The sequence below is a fragment of the Diceros bicornis genome, chromosome 1, assembly GCF_020826845.1.
Source record: "Diceros bicornis minor isolate mBicDic1 chromosome 1, mDicBic1.mat.cur, whole genome shotgun sequence".
Classification (NCBI taxonomy): Eukaryota; Metazoa; Chordata; class Mammalia; order Perissodactyla; family Rhinocerotidae; genus Diceros; species Diceros bicornis.
The window spans coordinates 85,027,445-85,049,657 of record NC_080740.1 but is presented as its reverse complement, the minus strand read 5'-3'; the positions used below and the strand labels follow the sequence as shown (position 1 = coordinate 85,049,657).

Below are 22,213 nucleotides of genomic sequence, written 5' to 3'. Positions count from 1 at the left end.
TGACAACTATAATATTTGATTTTCATCACACATTGTAGATCTCCCTACTGCCAGGTTCAGAAGTACTTAAGAAATGCTAGTTGAAACTGTAAATGCCATAAAGTTAGGCTGAGTAAAATGCCTCCACAGAAGCCATGTATTTTTCACCATACAAAGCCAAAATTACACTTTAGACTTTGTAACTTTTTTTTAAAAGGCACTTGGTTCTATACAAGATAAGCCTGGAACATCTTGTGCCAGAAAGTAAGAAAATGTTTAAAGAATGGTGAGTAAATGTCAAATGAACATAGAAGCTAGCCTGAAATGGTTCCTACTGGCCAAATCTAGGAAAATTTGAGCATCAAAATATAATAGTAACAAATTATAACCTATTAAATAAAAAAGGAAAGCAGGAATCCATACCGATATACATAAATAAATGAATAAATGGCAAGTTTGAAGAGGAATGGGGTATTTTCAGAGTCTTAAAGTACCTCCCCACAAAATATTTATCATTTACAAAGGGAAATAATAAATCTACAATTGGAGAAGCCTGGTAGAGACCATCTTAATCCAGTGACCAAACTGAATATCATAGTAATATAACAAATCAAATCATGTGCTTCCTGATAGGAGGCAACGAGAAGACCACAGTATCATTTCTGTGATATTCCTGACAAATATGAATAACCTGAATCTAATAATGAAGAAACATCAGACAATTCCAAGTTCAGGGACATTTTACAAAACAACAGCCTGTAATCTTTACAAGTGTCAAGGTCATAAAAGTGAAAGAAAGATTGAGAAATTTTTCCAGATTAATGGAGACTAATAAAACTTGTGTTAAATAAATGAGATGCACGATTCTAAACTGGTTCCTTTCTGGGACAAATGGTGAAACTCAAATGGAGTATGAGGATAATAGTAATACGTCAGTGTTAATTTTCTGATATTAATGGTTGTATTGTAGTTATATAGGAGAATGTCCTTATATATAGGAAATATACTAAAGTATTCTGGGATCATGTCAGCAACTTAGCACAAATGGTTGAGGAAAAAAACTTCTTTGCATTGTACTCCAAACTTTTCTGTAAATTTAAGACAGTTAGTTTAAAAAAAAACTAACTTAGTTGCTCTCTGAGTCACACTTTATTATTAGAACACAAAATTACCTCCTCTTGTTTCAGTAACAGTCCAAACACAGTAAACCCTCACAGGGTAGTCTATATTCCTATTATTGTATGAAGTAGGAAATGGAAAAAAAATGCTAGTTTTAAGATTAGCAAAAAGTTGATGGTTCTGTAAGCTGGATGACAGGTACATGGGGTTGCTGGACTATTTTCTTCACTTTTATGAGTTAAAATACTAAAATTATTTTTAAATATATTTTTTAAAAAAGAAAGCTACAGTTGTTCAGACATGTTATAGAGGCTTATAAGATTAACCAAAGTCCTTGTCATAAGATCTCTGCTAACACAGTAACTCTGTTCCAAGTACTATTTTACTAGTCCTAGAGATACATACTGGCATACATCCATAAAGTAAGAAATCTTTACATGCTCTGGGGCAGAGGAGTTGGGAAGTTGATGGCTGCAGTAAATTAAGAGATCACTTTAAATTTTAGAAATCCTTCCAATAAATCTAGAAATATTTTCTAATTCCTGATTGAACACAAGTAGAAAATAGTTATTTTGGGTGATTTTTTTTTTACACACAGGAACTATGCTCACTCCAAAGGCAGTTGGCAAGTGGCCCTGGATGTGCAAGCTAAGCTCATTTTCTCTCTCTCTATATATACACATACACACACACAAACACAGATCATTCAAGATGATGACAGTTTTTAAATATAAACAGTACATTCCCCTTTATTGTAACACCATTCCATATAGAACCCAACTTCTGCTTTTGTTCTGTTTACAACCATGTTAAGTACAAAAGTGAATAGGAGCAGGTGACAATGTGCTCAGCTGCTGAGCTCATAAAGGCACTGTTGGGAGGAGGTGCAGCTTCTGAAAACTCTTGTACGGGGTGAAAATCCATGCTAGCAAGTGGCAAAGTATCCAGTGGCCTGTTCTTTGCTGAGTCCTGCTGTGTTCCCATTGTTCAGAATCAATTCACCAAACCGCTTGTCTTTTATTTGTAAGTGAATAAAGGTTGGTTTCTCTTGTGCATATTATTTCTTATGGTTAGTATATTACTCTATATACAGAGGACAAAAGGACAATTCTCCAATTGCCATGGAGCAAGGACCATGTCTAACTCTCTATTCTTTGTTGTACTTTATACTACTGCTGTTATTTTCAATAACAACACAAGTGTTCCAATACTTAACTATCTCACTAATAAAATAGACAAATTAAAAAAAGACTTGATTTATTCAGAGTTTTATGCCACACAAAGAAGATTTTACATCAAAGAAACAGCATTACTTAGCAAACTTCATGTTACCATTAGATGGAAAAGCTTACCAGGTTCATTTCCTGAGTCAATTCTGAAAGGATTATTACTCCTATTATGCAGTGTTCCACAGTACCCTTTGGAGAAAAGAATCAAGTTTAGCCTAAGTAGAGACATATGATTGGTTCTTAATGCGTAAACCAGGCACTATTTACAAGTAATTAAATATTGAAACATCACATTTTCTTAATAATATATCTATTAAAATATGTATAAAAATCACTGTGAGGACTATAAATAAAAAGAATTTCAAGTTCCTTTATTGAACAATAAATTTAGGTATAGAGTTGAGTGAGAAAAAAGCTCACCTACCTTAGAACTACATGATAGTCTACAAAATGTTTTCAGCACCTAGGACTTATAATAAACTAAACCTCAAAACACAAGAGTTTAGTTTAATACTTTATGTAAGACCATGAATAAGAATGAACAAAAAACCCTTTTTAGCTCTAAAAATCTGCTTGAAGGCTATTCAGATATATTCAATGAATTCAGATGTATTCAATGAATAATTAATAAACAGCTTAGGACCTAATTTAAATCTTTCAATCTGATATTAGATAAGATCACTTAGGCCCTTTAATATTACTTAATAGTGCATGTATATGTATTTATTATGATCTATAATGAAGGCATCTAAAGTGCCCAATGCACTAGGGTAAATACACGACTACTATCAATATGGTATACATTTTCATAGCCTCTATAATGTTTTTAATTTAATCAAATTCAAATTTAATCTCAAAAACTTCCTTCAAATCAAAATTCAGATTTTATATGCTCATGACTAACAAATTGCCCCATTGCAAAAACACATTGGAAGAAGGGAAATAATGTAACAACCAATTACAGTGTAATCATAAAAAAAAGCACTAATACAGATGACACACTTTTCAAGTCTTAATTTTATAGTTGGTCATTCCTTCTAACGATCACAGAATTCCACTAACACTGGGTCACTAGTTGTAATTAAGTTCAAATTATCTCAGAATAAAAAAATAAACAAGAAACATCCCATAATTTTTACATTTTAATTCTTTATGACCCCTCAGGACAATCTGAACTGTTTGAACTGAGCTAGAGATTTCCTACTAATGAAGCATCTATCCTCTGTGTACACCAGGCCAACGCTCCTCCAAGTGTGGTTCCCTGACCACCTGCTGGGCCATGAATCTGCTGGTGGTCTGCAAACTCGATTCTAACCCAAGAATGGTACTGGTCCATGACAAGATAAAAGAGTTTGCATCAGAATATAAAACAGCTAAGTCACTAAGTACACTGTTTAGTTCAGCTGGCATTGTTTTTCATAGCAAGTCTTTCTCAGTGAAGAAGCACCACGCTGATTTGCATTTTGACATAAAGTCCCTATCTCATTGTGGACTAGCAACTTGAACAACACTGCCGTAGATGACAGTAGGATCTCCTGGGTATGTACATAGAAAGGAGGCACATAAATGTTAGGAATGTGGCAGCAATAAGGCTGCAATAACAGAGAAAGAAGATGTACAAACTTCAGGCCACTAAAGTTTAACAAACTTACAATAATTTTTAGTACAAAATTCAGAGAAGCTGCTAATACCCAAAGGAACCATGCAGTACTATTTTAGAGTAATAAAACATTAAAGTCAATTGTCTTGCTCATGACTCAAGGTTAAGTTAACTCATATCCCAGAAAGCAAGTGCTTTTCTTGTGATACTATAATAAACTCGGAAAACATTTTCTGTTTCTTCTGGTCTTCCAAAACCAACTAAAGCCCAACTTAAGCTCAATTTACCAGTCACCGAAAAGGGAGCTTGAGAAATACTAGCCAACAAGAATGATTTCATTCCATTCAGTCTTTAACCTTGAGTTTATTTTAAAAGAACTCTGAAGTCTATTTTCATCTACACTAATGATTCTTGATGAGCTGTGTGCAATCTTAGTAAATGATAAGAGGGGTGCTATTGTGTTAGCCAAAATTACCAGCACAACTCTAAAGTGAGAAACTCATCTGTCTCTGAATAGACTATCTCTCTGCCCCAGGGCAGATCTCCTCAGGGCTAAAAGTACACTTACGCTTGTGAAGTTTTAGATGATCAAATATTTGTTAACCAAGGTTTTAACAATATGAATAAAAGAGAAGCAGTATAGTCTAGTATTTTATATTCTGAGGTTTCCAGCACTGCACTATATGATGGAGTTACATCTTACACAGGGATTAAATTTTAAAGTTACTGTATAATAAACAAAACCTCATAAAGTCCAAATTGCCCCTAATTGCCAATACTGAACCATCTCTCAATCCAAACTGCCAGTTTTTCCTTGAGAACTGTAACAGATCACTGCTTCTTCAGCAGAGCACCAGATAAAGCACTTTTCTTGCAATTAGGGACAATGTTCGTATGAAAAATGTATCTTTAAATATCTGAATCATACTGAGCATGATGGTCATCCCAAGAGGCATACAGGAACAGGAAACAACAGACACAACACCCCACGACATACAATTCTATGTGGAATGGCAAGTGGAATCACTGGCACAATTTAGTGTTCTCTTGCTTTTTTTTTGTTTTGCAGTCCAAATACCTGAATTTGTGTAGTGAAATGTGCATATACTGTAACTTCAATCACTTAGGTTGAAAACATTCAACAACGTTTTCATTAGAATGTATTCATTGTATTAGAATGAAACTAATACAATGTGGATAATGTAAAAATTAAATACATATATCTCTCTCTCTCAAGTTAGAAAACTTGTTGAAGTGCTAGCTCTATGCTTAACTAAGTCATTGTGCAACCTTAGGCAAATTACTTAACTTTTCTAAGCCTCAATTTTCTCATTTACAAAATGAAATCCAATGAGCATTAAAGTAGCTAATACATGAAAAACATATACATGTTTTATATATATGCAATACATAGACACGTTAGAATTACATATATACACATGTATATATGTAGTACATAGACACAAACGTTAGAAATAACAGAACATATATTTTTGAAATTAGAAAATATCATAATTTGCATTCTCCTGGTTTAGAAGTTAGACAATGGCATGATCCTCATTTACTGTCCATAAAAAATAAAGGACCCAGAGGATAAATAATAAATCATAATTAATAAGGTACTGGTAGCCACAAAACAAACCATACAGCTTTAAGAAAAGCAGTTTTCTAATCCAAAAAAAAAGCAACTAGTGATGTTCTAATAATGTAATAACGCCTTCTTACCTGAAGAAACTTCTTTACATCAGCAATAATTTCTCTGAAGACAAACTGGTCTTTCTGAACCTCAAACCACCCCAATTTAGTGATTTTAGCAATGACTTGAATTAGAGCTTGGATGACAAAAGGAGCCAGCTTGGGTTGTGATGCCACGTAATTAAGAATGTAGTTTCCTGTAAGAAAATATTCTGTGATCATTTAGACTTTTCAGTAATATAATGTGAATTATGCGAAGAAAAACAGGTGGTGATGATACATTGACAAAAAGTTAATCCCTTTCTCCAAGATATGTACTTATTTATATATAGTCATGTGCCACGTAATAACATTTCAGTCAATGATGAACCACATACAACAGCAGTCCCATTACACTAGTACCTTATAGCCTAGGTGTGTAGTGGGCTATACCATTTAGGTTTGTGCAAGTACACTCCATGATGTTTGCACAACGATGAAATCGCCTAACAACACACTTCTCAGAACGCATCCCTGTCATTAAGTGTAAGTCAGTTCTGCTATAAGGTTTACTGTGAAAAAACAAATTTGTTCCAATTCAATTGATATATTAGGGAATCATTTGAGTATAATGAGAACATCACTTTTGTTTTTGCATGATTTCATGTATAAAAAAATGCAAAGTGAATACAGAAAACTGCAACCAGGCCAAATGAACCAAGCAATATACAAAATGCATATACCACAAACGTCTACAAGCGATCTCAATTCACCTCATGTGTTATCAGCCTCACCCATCCTTATCTAGTGTTATAACTTTCTATCTTATTTCAGATCACCTTCCTTCTACCACTTGATAATAAATCACAAACTGCAACCCTCCTGAAGCCCACTTCCACAAACAAACTTCAGGGCTTCTTCAAGATAAAACGTCATATTTATTCTGCTATTTATGTATTTCTTAACCATTTAACATGTAAAACTCTACTATGCCTTTTATGAGATTTCTATCTTTTTTTTAATGTGTCACTGACAAAGTGTTTGAATTTTATTTCCATAATCTCATTTCTCCCATAAGCCCTATGGTTTTATTGCATAACATTGCATAGCATAGTCACTTTTAGGAATGCATATGTCATGTTACTACAAAACTGACTGTACACTATCCTGTTTAAGTGACATAAAAAATACAAATAGTACAATATGATAAAATAAGTAGATAAGTTAAAAAAAGTACGAATAGAATAGTAAAGCTTAAAATAAAGTTAATATACCAAAATCATTCAAAGTGGGCAGCAAATTCAGCTATGAGCTTCCTAGTGAACTGTAATTAAGGTCAGGTAACAAATATGCCACAAATTCTATCAGACAAATAGAAGAAAAAAATCTTTTTTAAACAGGAAAAGATTCCCTTTCTACTTTGGCCTCCAAAGGCCAGCATGCCATTTGGGAAAAGAGTGAGGAAAAGGTAAATACCTCAATATTTAACTAAAAATAGCTCTAACAGAAACAACTCAAAAATTCAAGAACACTTTCAACACTTATTTTTGACAACTGTAGTGAAATTCTTGACATTAAAAAAGAAGTTCTTGGGCCCAGCCCTGTGGCGCAAGCGGTGAAGTGCGCACGCTCCGCTGCGGCGGCCCGGGGCTCGCCGCTTCGGATCCCGGGCGCGCACCAACGCACTGGTTGTCAAGCCATGCTGTGGCGGCGTCCCATATAAAGTAGAGGAAGACGGGCATGGATGTTAGCCCAGGGCCAGTCTTCCTCAGCAAAAAGAGGAGGATTGGAAGATGTTAGCCCAGGGCAGATCTTCCTCATAAAAGAAAAAAGAAAAAAAGAATTTCTCATAACTAGCATAATTCAATCTTAATTTTTACTAACCCTAAAATTATGTAGTTATACAAATAAAAAATACAATAAAATATATTTTTTTTAAAAAGCACAGACTTTCTTAGCATTAAGATAAATCTGAAAGAGGTTTCTCCTACGGATTATTCTAATATGGTTCTCCTAAGCTTCCTTATATGTAATCTTTTATTTCAACAACAAAATTTAAGAAGATGACACCACTTCCTGAAAACAAAAGAAAATCTGGTTTACAGTTATATGCTGCATAACATTTCGGTCAACAACGGACCACATATGCGACGGTGGTCCCATAAGATTAGGACCATACAGCATAGGTGAGAAGTAGACCATACCATCCAGGTTTGTCTAAGTACACTCTGTGATGTGCACACAATGACAAAACTGCCTAACAACACATTTCTCAGAACATATCCCCATCGTTAAGCAACACATGACTGTATTTACTTCAATTATCTTTATTTTTAATATCTTGAAAAATTTTAACCTGGAGGGAATGCGGGGAATCCATATGTGGGTAGTGATACCCACTAGGAGGGTAATCTCGAAGTAATAAAACAATCAAATGGGAGACAAACCAAGTTTCACATTTAAGCTAGGTATCCTAGCTTAATAAGCATACCCTCCTAGACTGCCTCAGCAAAGGTACTGGCTAACAAGTTTATTATCTAAGGCAGAAAAAAATGTAATAGACTATATTTCTCTTATTTTAGCTGAATGTTTTACATAAAATACTCACGTTATGCTTTTACATGACCTATAATACTGTTCTAGTTTAGCAAGCACCAATGATACCAATCAAGTAAAACAACAGCAATCTCATCATCACCAATCCAAGATAATAGAGAAAAGCCATACCAAAAAGAAAATCAAATGTTCAGGAAGACATATGGGAGAATGAAATAAAACAGCTGGGAAAGCTCCCAGACAAAAGTTAACAGAAGCTGGAAAGCTATGCACTAGAGGCTCTTTGAGCATCAAATGCCTATGTGACAATAACAACAATATTTAGCATTTATGAAACACGTTAGAAATTAAAAGTGCTTCACAGAAAATACCTTACGTGGTTCTCATAGCAATATGAAGATACTATTATATTACTATTACTATCATTCTCTTTCTTAAGCAAAAAATATGAAGGTCAAAGAGGTGACATGACTTGTCACAATGGCCCAACTGGGACTCTTGAGTCGGGTTGTTTTGGTTTGTTTTGAGTTTTTGTTTGTTTGCTGCTTCCAAATACCAGTAAAATCATATATTTTAGTAATAATCAGTAATTTAAAACTGTACTAAGTCCAAACCTATAGACAGTCTTTTGGAGCTTACTATCATTAGACCGATATTTTAGGTATTACATACAATGGGAATTTAATATGAAATACTTTTTGAGTGACTAATTGAAGTCAGGTAAAAAATATGCCACAAAGTCTATCAGAAAACATACAAAAGAATACAAAAGAAAGGTGAAAAAGTCAATCTCCACTTTGGTCCCAAAGGCGAGCACGTTATTTGGGAAAAAAGTAAAGAGAGAGTAAATACCTCAATATTTAACTAAAAATGCTTTGAAACAACTCCCAATTCTAAGACCACAAAAATATGAGCTACAATCTACGCCTAGAGAGCTAGCTTACGAAATATTTGGAGAGAGAATATATAGGACAAAAAGAAACTACCACAAGAAGATCAAGAGAAGATTTATGAGGTGAAGATGTAGAGAAACTGGAACCTTCACACATGGCTGGTAAGAATGCAAAATGGTACAGGCATTTTGGAAAAGAGTTTGGCAGTTTCTTTAAAAGTTAAGCATAAACTTACCTATGACCTAGCAATTCCAGTCCTAGGTATCTACTCAAGAGAAATGAAAATATATGTCCATACAAGACTTCCAGGTCGATGTTCACAGTAGCATTATTCACAGCGGCCAAAAAGCAGAAACAACCCAAATATCCATCAAGTACTGAATAGACAACAAAACGTCATATATCTATACAAGGGAATATTATTCTACAGTAAAAAGGAACAAAATACTGATACATGCTACAACATGGATGAACCTCAAAAACATTTTGCTAAGTGAAAGAAGCCAAATGCAGGGCCGGCCCGGTGGCTTAGCAGTTAAGTGCACATGCTCCGCTACTGGCGGCCCCGGGATCCGATCCCGGGCGCGCATGGAGGCACTGCTTGTCAGGCCATGCTGAGGCCGCATCCCACATACAGCAACTAGAAGGATGTGCAACTATGACATAAAACTATCTCCTGGGGCTTTGGAGAAGAAAAAAAGGAGGAGGATTGGCAATAGATGTTAGCTCAGACCCGGTCTTCCTCAGCAAAAAGAGGAGGATTAGCACGGATGTTAGCTCAGGGCGGATCTCCCTCACCAAAAAAAAAAAAAAAAAGAAAAGAAAGAAAGAAGCCAAATGCAAAAAACTACATATGGTATGATTTTATTTATATGAATTATTCACAAAAGGTTAATCTATAGAAAAAAAAGCATCTTAGAGGTTTGTGGTATGGGAGCAGAGCCGACTGGAAATGAGCATGAGGGATCCTCTGGGAATGATGGAAACATTCTAACACCAACATGTGATCACACAACTCTATAAATTTACTAAAAATCATTAATTTTACACTTAAAACAAGTGAACTTTACGGCAGGTAAATTATACTTCAATAAAGCTGTTTGAAGGGAAGTAAGGAAGGAAACAGAGAGAGAGGGAGGAAAGGAAAATTGATTTATATAGATAATTAAACTTAAGCTACACTTTCATTTGAATAGAAGATGAAAAGGATAGCATTCCAGGCTAGAAAAACAACATTAAAAAAAGCACCAAGGCGAAGGACCTATACAATGAGAACTACAAGACATTATTGAGGGAAATCTATGATGACATAAAGAAATGGAAAGATATCCCATGCACGTGGATTGGAAGAATAAACATAGTTAAAATGTCTATATTACCTAAAGCAATCTACAGATTCAATGCAATCCCAATCAGAATCCCAATGACATTCTTCACAGAAATAGAAAAAAGAATACTAAAATTTATATGGGGCAACAAAAGACCCCGAATAGCTAAAGAAATCCTAAAGAAAAAGAACAAAGCAGGAGGCATCACAATTCCTGACTTCAAAACATACTACAAAGCAATAGTAATCAAAACAGCATGGTACTGGTACAAAAACAGACACACAGATCAATGGAACAGAATTGAAAGCCCAGAAATAAAACCACACATATACGGACAGCTAATTTTCGACAAAGGTGCTAAGGACATGCAATGGAGAAAGGAAAGTCTCTTCAATAAATGGTGTTGGGAAAACTGGACAGCCACATGCAAAAGAATGAAAGTGGACCATGTGCTATCGCCATTCACAAAAATTAACTCAAAATGGATCAAAGACCTGAAGGTGAGACCTGAAACTATAAAACTCATAGAAGAAAATATAGGCAACACACTATTTGACATTGGGTTTAAAGGAATCTTTTCGGATGACATGCCTACCCAGACTAGGGAAACTAAAGAAAAAATAAACAAGTGGGACTTTATCAGACTAAAGAGCTTTTATAAGACAAATGAAACCAGAATCAAGATGAACAAACAACCAACCAGCTGGGAGAGAATATTTGCAAAACATACATCTGACAAGGGGTTGATCTCCATAATGTATAAAGAACTCACACAATTGAACAACAAAAAAACAAACAACCCGATCAAAAAATGGGCAGAGGAAATGAACAGACACTTCTCCAAGGAAGATATACAGATGGCCAATAGGCACATGAAAAGATGCTCAACATCACTAATCATCAGGGAAATGCAAATCAAAACAACACTAAGATACCACCTCACGCCCGTTAGAATGGCTATAATCACCAAGACAAAAAACAACAAATGTTGGAGAGGATGTGGAGAAACAGGAACCCTCATACACAGCTGGTGGGAATGCAAATTGGTGCAGCCTCTATGGAAAACGGTATGGAGATTCCTCAAAGAATTAAAAATAGAGATGCCCTATGATCCAGCCATCCCACTACTGGGAATCTATCCAACGCACCTGAAATCAACAATCCAAAGAGGCTTATGCACCCCTATGTTCATTGCAGCATTATTCACCATAGCCAAGAAGTGGAAGCAACCTAAGTGTCCCTCGACTGACGATTGGATTAAGAAAATGTGGTATATATATACAATGGAATACTACTCAGCCATAAAAAAAGACAAAATCGTCCCATTTGCAACAACATGGATGGGCCTGGAGCGTATTATGTTAAGTGAAATAAGCCAGAAAGAGAAAGACAAACACTGTATGATCTCACTCATATGTGGAATATAAACCAACACATGGACAGAGAAAACTGGACTGTGGTTACCAGGGCAGTGGGGGTGGGGGGTGGGGGGTGGGCACAAGGGGTGAAGGGAGTCATATATGGGGTGATGGACAAACAAAAATGTACAACCCAAAATTTCACGTTAGAAACCATTAAAATATCAATAAAAAAAAAAACAAAAAAAAAGCACCAAGGCAAAAATAACACGGCATGAGGCCCTTCTGGCACAACTAATAGAAGGCAACAAGGATGGCCCATCAAGCTCATGAAGGGACTTAAATATCAAGCTGAGGAAACGGTATTTAACAGATGAGCAATAGTAAGCCATTGTTAATTATACCAATAAATGTAAAAAATAGCGTGGTGGACACAGAGAACTGGCAATAGAGTTAATGTTGGAAAATAATGAGATATGTACTCTGGGACCATATCATGAAGGACTGAAGATTCTGGAGTTGAGGTGATAAAGGCAACGTGACTGTTGAGGCAATTCTTCACATTTTCCTATTCTAACTGATGTGTTATTCTACTGACACATGTCATACATGTCATGACACATTCTAATCTCCTTGCAGAAAAAAGAGTAGTAAGTCAAACCAAAGAAACTCATAGAGGAAATTCATCATTTGTTGTTTGAAATTGTGTTGTAGGTTTCTACTTTTCCCTTTTTTCCAAATTTCCCTTAATGAGTATTTTGCTTTTTTTAAAAAGTATCCATTTTAAAAATAGAAGTCCAACAGATAATCTGAATAGTCCTATATCTATTAAATAAATTGAATTAATAATTAATAACCTTCCAAAGAAAGCACCAGGCCCAGATAGGTTCATGAGTGAATTCTACCAAACATTTAAGGAAGAAATTATACCAATTTTCTACAATCTCTTCCAAAAGATAGAAGCAGAGGGAATTCCTCCTAACTCATTCTATGAGGCCAGCATTATTCTATTTCCAAAACCAGACAAAGATATTACAAGAAACAACAGACCAGGATCTCTCATCAACATAAAAGCAAAAATTCTCAAAAAATTATTAGCAAATCCAATCCAACAATGTATAAAAAGAATTATATACCACAACCAAGTGAGATTTATCCCAGGTATGCAAGCCTGGTTGAACATTTGAATATCAATTAATGTAATCCATCACATCAACAGGCTAAGGAAGAAAATCACATGATCATATCATAGATACAGAAAAAGCACTAACAAAATCCAACAGCCATTCACAATAAAAACTCTCAGCAAACTAGGAACAGAGGGGGAACTTCCTCAACTTGATAAAGAATATTTACAAAAAACCTAAAGCTGATGAATGAAATCAAAGAAGAACTAAATAAATGGAGAGATATTCCATGTTCATGGATAGAAGACTCAATATTGTCAAGATGTCAGTTCTTCCCAAACTGTTCTATAGATTCAATGCAATCCCAATCAACATTCCAGCAAGCTAGTTTGTGGATACTGACAAACTGATTCTGAAGTTTATAAAGAGAGGCAAAAGACACAGAATAGACAATACAATAGCGAAGGAAAAGAACAAGGTTGGAGGACTGACACTCCCCAACTTCAAGACTTATTAGAAAGCTACAGTAATCAAGACAGTGTGGTACTGACAAAAGAATAGACAAATAGATCAACAGAACAGAATAGAAAGCCCAGAAACAGACCCACATAAATAGAGTCAACTGATCTTTGACGAAGGAGCAAAGGCAAGAAAATGGAGCAAAGACTGTCTTTTCAACAAATGGTGCCAGAACTGGACATCCACATGCAAAAAAATAAATCTAGACACAGACATTACACTCTTCACAAAAATTAACTCAAAATGGATAACAGACCTAAATGTAAAATGCAAAACTATAAAAATTCCTAAAAGATAACAGAGGAAAAGGACTAGATGACCCTGGATTTCACGATGACTTTTTACACACAACAACTAAGGCATGATCCATGAAAGAAATAATTGATAAGCTGGACTTCATTAAAATAAAAAACTACTGCTCTGTGAGAGACGATGTCAAGAAAATGAGAAGACAAGCCACAGACTTGGAGAAAATCTTTGCTAAAGACTTATCTGATAAAGGACTGTCCTCTAAAATATACAAAGAACTCTTAAAACTCAACAATAAGAAAAGGAACAACCTGATTTAAGAATGGGCAAAAGACCTAAACAGACACCTCATCAAAGAAAACACACAGATGGCAAATAAGCATATGAAAAGATGTTTAACATCATATGTCATTAGGGAACTGCTAATTAAAACAACAATAAGATACTACTACAAGGGCCGGGCCCGTAGCTTAGCGGTTAAGCGTGTGCACTCCGCTGCTGGCGGCCCGGGTTGACGGCCCGGGTTTGGATCCCGGGCATGCAGTGACGCACTGCTTCTCCGGCCATGCTGAGGCCGTGTCCCACATACAGCAACTAGAAGGATGTGCAACTGTGACATACAACTATCTACTGGGGCTTTGGGGGAAAAATAAATAAGTAAAATTATGAAAACACTGAAAATAAATAAAATAAAATAAAAAATAAATAAAAAAAAAAAAGATACTACTACACACCTAGTAGAACGGCCAAAATCCAAAACACTGAAAACACCAAATGCTGACATGAACAATAGGAACTCTATTCATTGCTGGTGGGGATGCAAAATGCTACAGTCACTTTGGAAGACAATTGAGCAATTTCTTACAAACCTAAACATACTCTTACCATATGATCCAGCAATCACTCTCCTTAGTATTTACCCAAAGGAGTAGAAAACTTATGTCCACACAAAAACCTGCCTTATAGCAGCTTTATTCATAATTGCCAAAATTGGAAGCAATCAAGATGTTCTTCAGTTGGTGAATGGATAAACTCTGGTACATCCAGACAATGGCATATCATTCAGCGCTAAAAAGAAATGAGCTGCCAAACCACGAAAAGATATGAAGGAACCTTAAATGCATATTATTAAGCAAAAGAAGCCAATCTGAAAAGGCTACATCCCGTATGATTCAAACTATATGACATTCTGGAGAAGGCAAAACTATGGAAACAGTAAAAAGATCAGCAGTTGCCAGGGGTTAGAGGGGAGGGACGGATGAATAAGTGGAACACAGATTTTTAGGGCAGTAAAACTGTTCTGTATAATACTACAATGGGGGACATATGCCATTATACATTTATTCAAACCCACAGAATGTACAACACTAAGAGTGAACCCTAATGTAAACTATGGACTTTGGATAATAATGATGTGTCAATGTAGATTCATCAATTGTAACAAATGTACCACTCTGGTGCAGGATGCTAATAACGGGGGAGGCTATACATGTGTGGGGGCAGGGGGTGTATGGGAACTCTGGACTTTTTGCTCGGTTTGTTCTGAACCTAAAACTGCTCTAAAAAAATTAAGTCTACTTAAAATATGTATGTATGTATAAAAATAAGTCAAATAAACAAAATCACAATGTTTTATGACTTAAGTTCATAATGTCTGACCCTGAGCTAACATCTGTGTCCATCTTTCTCTATTTTGTATATGGGACGCTGCCACAGAATGGCTTGATGAGCAGTGCGTAGGTTCACGCCCCAGATCCAAACACGCGAACCCTGAGCCACCAAAGCGGGGCGCGAGAACTTAACCACTACACCACTGGGCCGGCCCTGAACTCTTATTTTTAACATTGTAAATTTCTCTTTCGCTTTCTTAAGCACACAAGTCCACGAGTGCATGGATAAGTCCTCTGCTACGTTTTCTGCAGTGCCTATGACTCTGGGTGCTTAGAGAAGTATCAGTCAAATACATGAGGCAAATGACACGTCATTCTGTGATTTGACCATTCAAAAATTGAGCTTAAAGATCCCTCATACATAATACACTTTAATTTTTCTGATAAACAAATATGAATCATGTGAACCTTGAAGCTGGAGAGCAGAAATAAGTCAAGAGTCTATTTCTAATACGAACAAAGATAACAACAACAAAAAAAAAATCCCATACTTTTTTTAGAGCTTTTATTAGAGCTTTTTATTAGAGCTTTGTCCATATGAAAAGCAAACACACACACACAAAATCTTAAAACAAATTACTTCTGAAAAATATATTGCTACTCTATAGAATCAGTTTTCCAACTACACTAAGTTCCAAGCACTGTTCATACATATACATATTATCTTCCTAGTAAGCAGGAATCTGCTTTTGACTTTACATGCATCCCAAATGATTTTCATACAGCATCCTGAGAAATACTGAAGAGGTGACTTTCCTATCATTCAGTTGACTTCCTTATCATTTAGTTGCATATGAAGTTAAGACAATGGCTAAAAGCATGGACTCCACACAGACTGCGTGGGTTTGAATCACATCTCTACTTCTTCCTAGCTGTGCAATCTTGGGTACATTACAGAGCCTATCAAATCTAATTTCCTCATTTATAAAATGAGGATAACAATAGTGCCCACCTCACAAGTTGGATGGATAAAATGAGATAGTGTAAATCTCAGTATACAATACACACAATAAAAGGCTAGTATTATTTATTATTAAACTAAACAAATCCTTTTTTGATTACATGTTGAATAACACATCATTGTTCATCACTAGATGGGTAAAGGAGACTTGACTGCTCATCTTTAAAAAATGACAGAATCAAATAACTTCCATGCCTGTTAACAGTTTAGCATATTTAAAAGGAAAAAATTATTTTTAAAGTACAATTTCATAAATAGCATAATAAACCACTTACTGATATCTATCCTCTGTTCAACTGGCAAAGGACTGACTCGGCTAACAAGTTTTGAAAGACACGTTGCTGCAAGGAGCTGAGCATAGGATGTCTGTAAAGAATAATAAATTTTATTTATTATTATCAAAAACGAAATCAGAATAATCAAAACACTATGACAGGTACTTTTCCTAAGCAATAATGGGAATTTTTCTGGTTTCCAAACTGGCAGATTTACAATGGATTATATATATATATATAAATATAAATATACATACACACACATATGCATACAATCCTTCATAAGAGTTCAGTAGTTGAGGAAGGTGTAGGTAGCCTCTTCAAACAACAGCAAGCAATTGAGAGAAAAAAATAATTACGAGCAAGTTCAAATAAAATACTCGTACCATGTCTACATAGTCCTGCACGTACTGGCCTCTGATTATCTCTTCAAATTATCTGGTTCCACTCTTCACTATCCTCTGACCACAAGAGCCTTCTTTCAGTTCCTTTCAATGCCTTTCCCATTCTGACTCCCCACTCCTTCAGATCCCTATCCGACTGTATTCTCTCCGGCCACCAATTGCCTTAACTTAACCGTGCACTCAATCCTTCAAAATTTGGTTCAGTTATTCACTAAACCCTCAGTAATTTCTTATAAAGATAGTCCTTCTTTCTTTTTTTCTTTAGACCAGAGGTCAGCAAACTAAGGCCCATGGACCAAATCCTGGCTGTTTTTGCAAGGACCATGAACTACGAATGGTTTTTAATATTTTAAACAGTTGGAAAAAATAATAATAATAATATTTTGTGACATGTAAAAAATATGAAATCTAAATTTCAGCGTCCATAAATAAAGTTTATTAGAACACAGCCACACTCACTCATTTACATATTGTCTACAGCTGCTTTCATGCTATCGCAGCAGAGTTGAACACTTAAGACAGACCATACGTGGTGCTCCTTGCCTTCTACTGCTGCTCAATGCACTATAAATTGCAGGGATGTAGTTATAACTCCACAGCACCTAGAGTGCCAGAGGTATCGTCATGACATGACATATACCTTTTTTTATTACCAGTGCATATCCATTATGTCAAAATAAGAGAAAAGTGGATTTCAAATATCTAACTTCTAAGGCACAACGGAGTGTGGATTATTTTGTCACTGAATTAGATAGCAAAGCAATGTCCTTTTTTTTTTTTTCCTGAGGAAGATTTGCCCTGAGCTAACATTTGATGCCAAACTTCTTCTCTTTTTGCTTGAGGAAGATTAGCCCTAAGCTAACATCTGTGCCAGTCTTCCTCTGTTCTATATGTGCGTCACCACCACAGCGTGGCTGACAATTTGGTGTAGGTCTGTGCCTAGGAGCCAAGCCCACCAACCCGGGCCACCGAAGCAGAGTGCACCAAACTAAACCACTATGCCACAGGGCCAGCCCCACAATATGCTTTTTATGCACTGGCACTACAGCCGCCCTAAAAGAACACAACATATGTTAACAATCAGACTAACCACCTATGACAATATTCCAAACTCACAGGAAATCAACAGTCAGAAAAAGCAGAAAATTTAAAACAATATCTCATTACAGCAGAATTTCTACACAAAAATAAAATGAAGCTGCAACCAAAGTTAAGTTTCAAAGTGGCTCACTTGTTAGCCAAGCAAGGAAAGCCATTTACCAATACAGAGCTAATCAAATTACAATTATTTTATTGCAGTAGCTGAAGTTATATACGCAGAGAAAACAAACTTCTGACTAATAGCCTTTCAGTGAGAACAATGCTCAAACAGTTGAAGACATGAGAGCAACAACAAAAGCCAATTTCAAACAAGGCAAACGATTTGGAGGTTCTCCTTAGTTCTTCAGTTGACAGATGTTACTAATATTGCTCATACTGTAACGGAGACTATCTGTTTATTCCAGAAGTCAATGCTAAGTTTGAAATGACTAAAGAATTAACCTCTATGAAGAGTCTGTGTGGAACTACAGGCCAGAATATTTTCAAAGAAGTTAAGAAACACTAATTCTGTACAACCTGAAGCACCAGCTGCTAAGATGTGTCACAAGTGGTGGTAAAAATAAACGAAGAAAAGGGTTTGGTTGGAAAAATTTACAAAGCTTGTAAAAATATAAGAGTGTAAAGCCCATGGTCATTCATTTCATTATTCATCAGTAGACACTTTGTAGTAAATATTCGAAGGTGTCATGTGTTAATCAATCAGTGGTATTAACAGTGGACTTCAATTCATTTTCATGAACTTATCTTCAGTTCTGTGAATTTCCATCAGAAATAGAAGCTGAAAATCCTGACTTGCCTCACCACACAGTAGTTCAATAGCTTAGCAGTGGTAAAGTTTTATTCCAATTTTTTTTAGCTCAGAGCTGAGACTGAAATTTTTCTGAATGAGAAGAACCATTCTAAACCACTGCTGCTGAACACTAAACAGCTTTGGAAATTAGCTCTTGCTGCAAACTTGATAATGTCTCTTAACAAATTCAACCTAAGGTTACAAAATTGCCTAAAAGGCAAACAGTGCTTAGTACTTACATACAAAACTTATAATGAAGTAAAGTTTTCAATAACTAACATTGTTTAAATCACAAGTAATATCAAGTTGCTTTATACACTTTCCACACTGTCAAAAGTTAAAAAAGTAGCAAGATCTCTACTCCTGAGCATATTTTCTGAGCTCAAACTACAGTTCAGCAGCATTTTTCAGACGCTGATGCAAGTGCAAAGGAAATTTCCATATTTCAAAATCCATTAAACTGAGCAACTGAGGAGCTTCCACCTAACCTTCAATGGAAGTGATTAACCTGCAACGTAATGACATTCTAAAAGGCAAATACCAAGAGAAGTTTTTGAATTCTATAAATGCCTTCTAAGTGATAAATAGGCTTAATTAAAATTATATGCTCGTGGATTGAGATCAATATTTGGCAGTACATATCTGTGTGAAAAGACATTTCCAAAGATGAAATATGAAAAATCTCATTACAGATCAGTATTAACATATAAACATTTGCGATCAAAGTTGATGACAGGAAACACTAACTTTGAACCTCAATTAAGCAAAATGTTATCCCCAAAAGAATAATTCCATTCTTTTCATTAGTAGTCCTGTATAACAAAACACTGACTCAATTATTACATTTTAAATTTCATCAATATAACTTTGTGGAAATTTGTCTTCTCTCTTCTTATAGGTATACTTACAAAATATCCTTGATTTTGCCTCTTGGCCTGCAAAGTCTAAAAAATTTACAAAAAATTTACAGAAAAAGGTTGCCAACCCCTGCTCTAGACCATACGGTTTCTTACTCTAATAGCTACCATATCATTTCATAGTTCTTTATTTATACATCTATGCCTCCCCAACTAAACTATGTTACTCTAATGCATGTACATAAAACATGCAGGTGGTACACTACCTGGTTTTACATTTAAGTATTTGCTAAATGACTGCTGAATGAATGGCTATGAATCTCTAGAAGGGAGGCAGGCAAGAGGTAGTCAGCATTCCTCTGAATCATCCCTTCATGATTCAGAATTACTTATAAACTGCCTCTCCCACCTAGATTTTTTTTTTTTAAAGCTGTTAGTTAACTGTCTAAAAATATAACTTTTACTCAATAAAAAGGGGCCAAGAGGAATCAAGAAACTATTTCAATTCATGCTTATTTCCACCTCCTGGGCTCTTCCCTAAGTTTGCTTTCCAGGCTTTCCAAATCTTTGTCTGACTAATCTCTTTGACAGTGAAATAAACTACATTAAAAAGGCAAGTGGCAATACCCATCAGTTATCAATGCTAAACTACATGAATTCAGTAACGCTGACATATATCTACTGATCTTTCATGCCAAATACTTACTGTTCCTTGTTCTAATAAAAGTTGACACTTGCTGAGACATTCTGGGCTGTCAATAAGTTCCAGGAGTGCTTTCTCAGCCTCTACTCTTTGTGTAAGATCAGTCCCTATGTAGAGATGAGTACACAATACTTCCAATTCGGCCAAACTCTTGAAAAGAAAACAAGTTACATTTTACTCGAACAAAAAAAAATAAGGTAAAAATATTAATCACAGGAAACGAGGAATGAAAATATCATGCCTGAATTCATCAATTTAATAAATGCTTATTGAGCTACCACTACTTACTAGGTATCACAGTGGTCAACAAAAAAAGGCATATCTCCTACTTCCAAATTATTCAATTATAAATTGATAGTCTGTGATAGAAAAGTAACAGTATAGGCCGGCCCCGTGGCTTAGCGGTTAAGTGCGCTATTTATTAGCATAAAAAGACAGATGTCGTCCACAGTGCTTTCTTTTTCTGAGAATTATTTAAAAAACAAAAACAAAAACCACTGAGAGTCAGCAGACAAAACTGTCCCTTTAGAACACAGACTGTTACGGGGCCGGCCCCGTGGCTTAGCGGTTGAGTGCGCGCGCTCTGCTGCTGGCGGCCCGGGTTCAGATCCTGGGCGCTCGCCGGCGCGCTGCTTCTCCAGCCATGCTGAGGCCGCGTCCCACGTGCAGTAGCTAGAAGGATGTGCAGCTATGACATACAACTATCTACTGGGGCTTTGGGGAGAAAAAATAAATAAATAAAATCTTAAAAAAAAAAAAAGAAAACTCGTATTAAAAAAAAAAAAAAAAAGAAAAGTAACAGTATAGAAAGAAGAGGATTTGCCTAACCCAAGGAGTTAGAAAAGGTTTGCCTGAAGTAGTAACATTTATGCTGGCCTGAAAGGGTGAGCCAGACAAAAAAAAAAACAAAAACTAGACAGTAGTCCAGGCAAAGAAACAGCATTTACGATGGCCCAGAGCAGAGCTGAATCATTTCAAGGCATTAAAACGTCAGTGTGATTGGGTCCGGCCCGGTGGCGTAGCAGTTGAGTGCGCGCCCTCCACTTCGGCGGCCCGGGGTTCGCAGGTTTGGATCCCAGGCGCACACTGATGTACCTACCGCTTGTCAAGCCATGCTGTGGCGGCGTCCCATATAAAGTAGAGGAAGATGGGCAAGATGTTAGCCCAGGGCCAACCTTCCTCAGCAAAAAGAGGACGATTGGCATCATATGTGAGCTCAGGGCTAATCTTCCCCACAAAAAAAATAATAAATAAAATAAAAGGTCAGTGTGATTGGTAAACAGCCAGCCAGGAGGAGATGACAAATGAAGCCAAAGAGATGGGTACGGGGAACCATCATATGAGCCCAAGGTGTAGACACTACACCAATTTACATTCTTTCTCAAACTGTAAGAATTTCAATGGTTCCATCTATAAAAAAGAAAAGATAATTATAAATATATGCTGATTTGGGGCTTCTGAACTAATGACTCATAGTGCTACAGGCGAACTGTCATGATTTTCAAGAACTATGACTTGACTCCATGTCATTTCTAGCAGTGTAATAACTAGCTATCATGTTGCAGGTTCCCATTTTATAGGCACAAAGAATAATTCATTCTTTTTATAAATATAATCTCATCTGAAGAGACAGGACACATGGATACCAGCTGAAAGAAAAATAAAAAAAATGAGTTCAGCATTCCTCTTAGCTTCAAAGAATTTTTGTTAAAGGCATCTTACTAAAACAAACTACTGTACTTTGAACTTAAATTAGAAAATTACTAAAAAATTAGCACAGATTTCAATGTCAGATGGGCATATGAAGGTAATGGAATATGT

General features: G+C 35.9%; 1 protein-coding gene across 4 annotated transcripts in view; it reads right to left on the bottom strand.

The window, feature by feature from the left end:
- RANBP17 (RAN binding protein 17) overlaps nt 1–22,213 on the bottom strand; it is a 344,596-nt gene that overhangs the window by 309,863 nt on the left and 12,520 nt on the right. For all 4 annotated transcript variants that reach the window (XM_058545803.1, XM_058545811.1, XM_058545813.1 and 1 more), the window contains exons 2-5: nt 20,396–20,542; nt 16,538–16,628; nt 5,653–5,819; nt 2,451–2,516 (exon numbers count right to left, since the gene is read on the bottom strand). In XM_058545803.1, the coding sequence (XP_058401786.1) occupies nt 2,451–2,516; nt 5,653–5,819; nt 16,538–16,628; nt 20,396–20,542 (471 nt within the window). The remainder of the gene's footprint in view (nt 1–2,450; nt 2,517–5,652; nt 5,820–16,537; nt 16,629–20,395; nt 20,543–22,213) is intronic.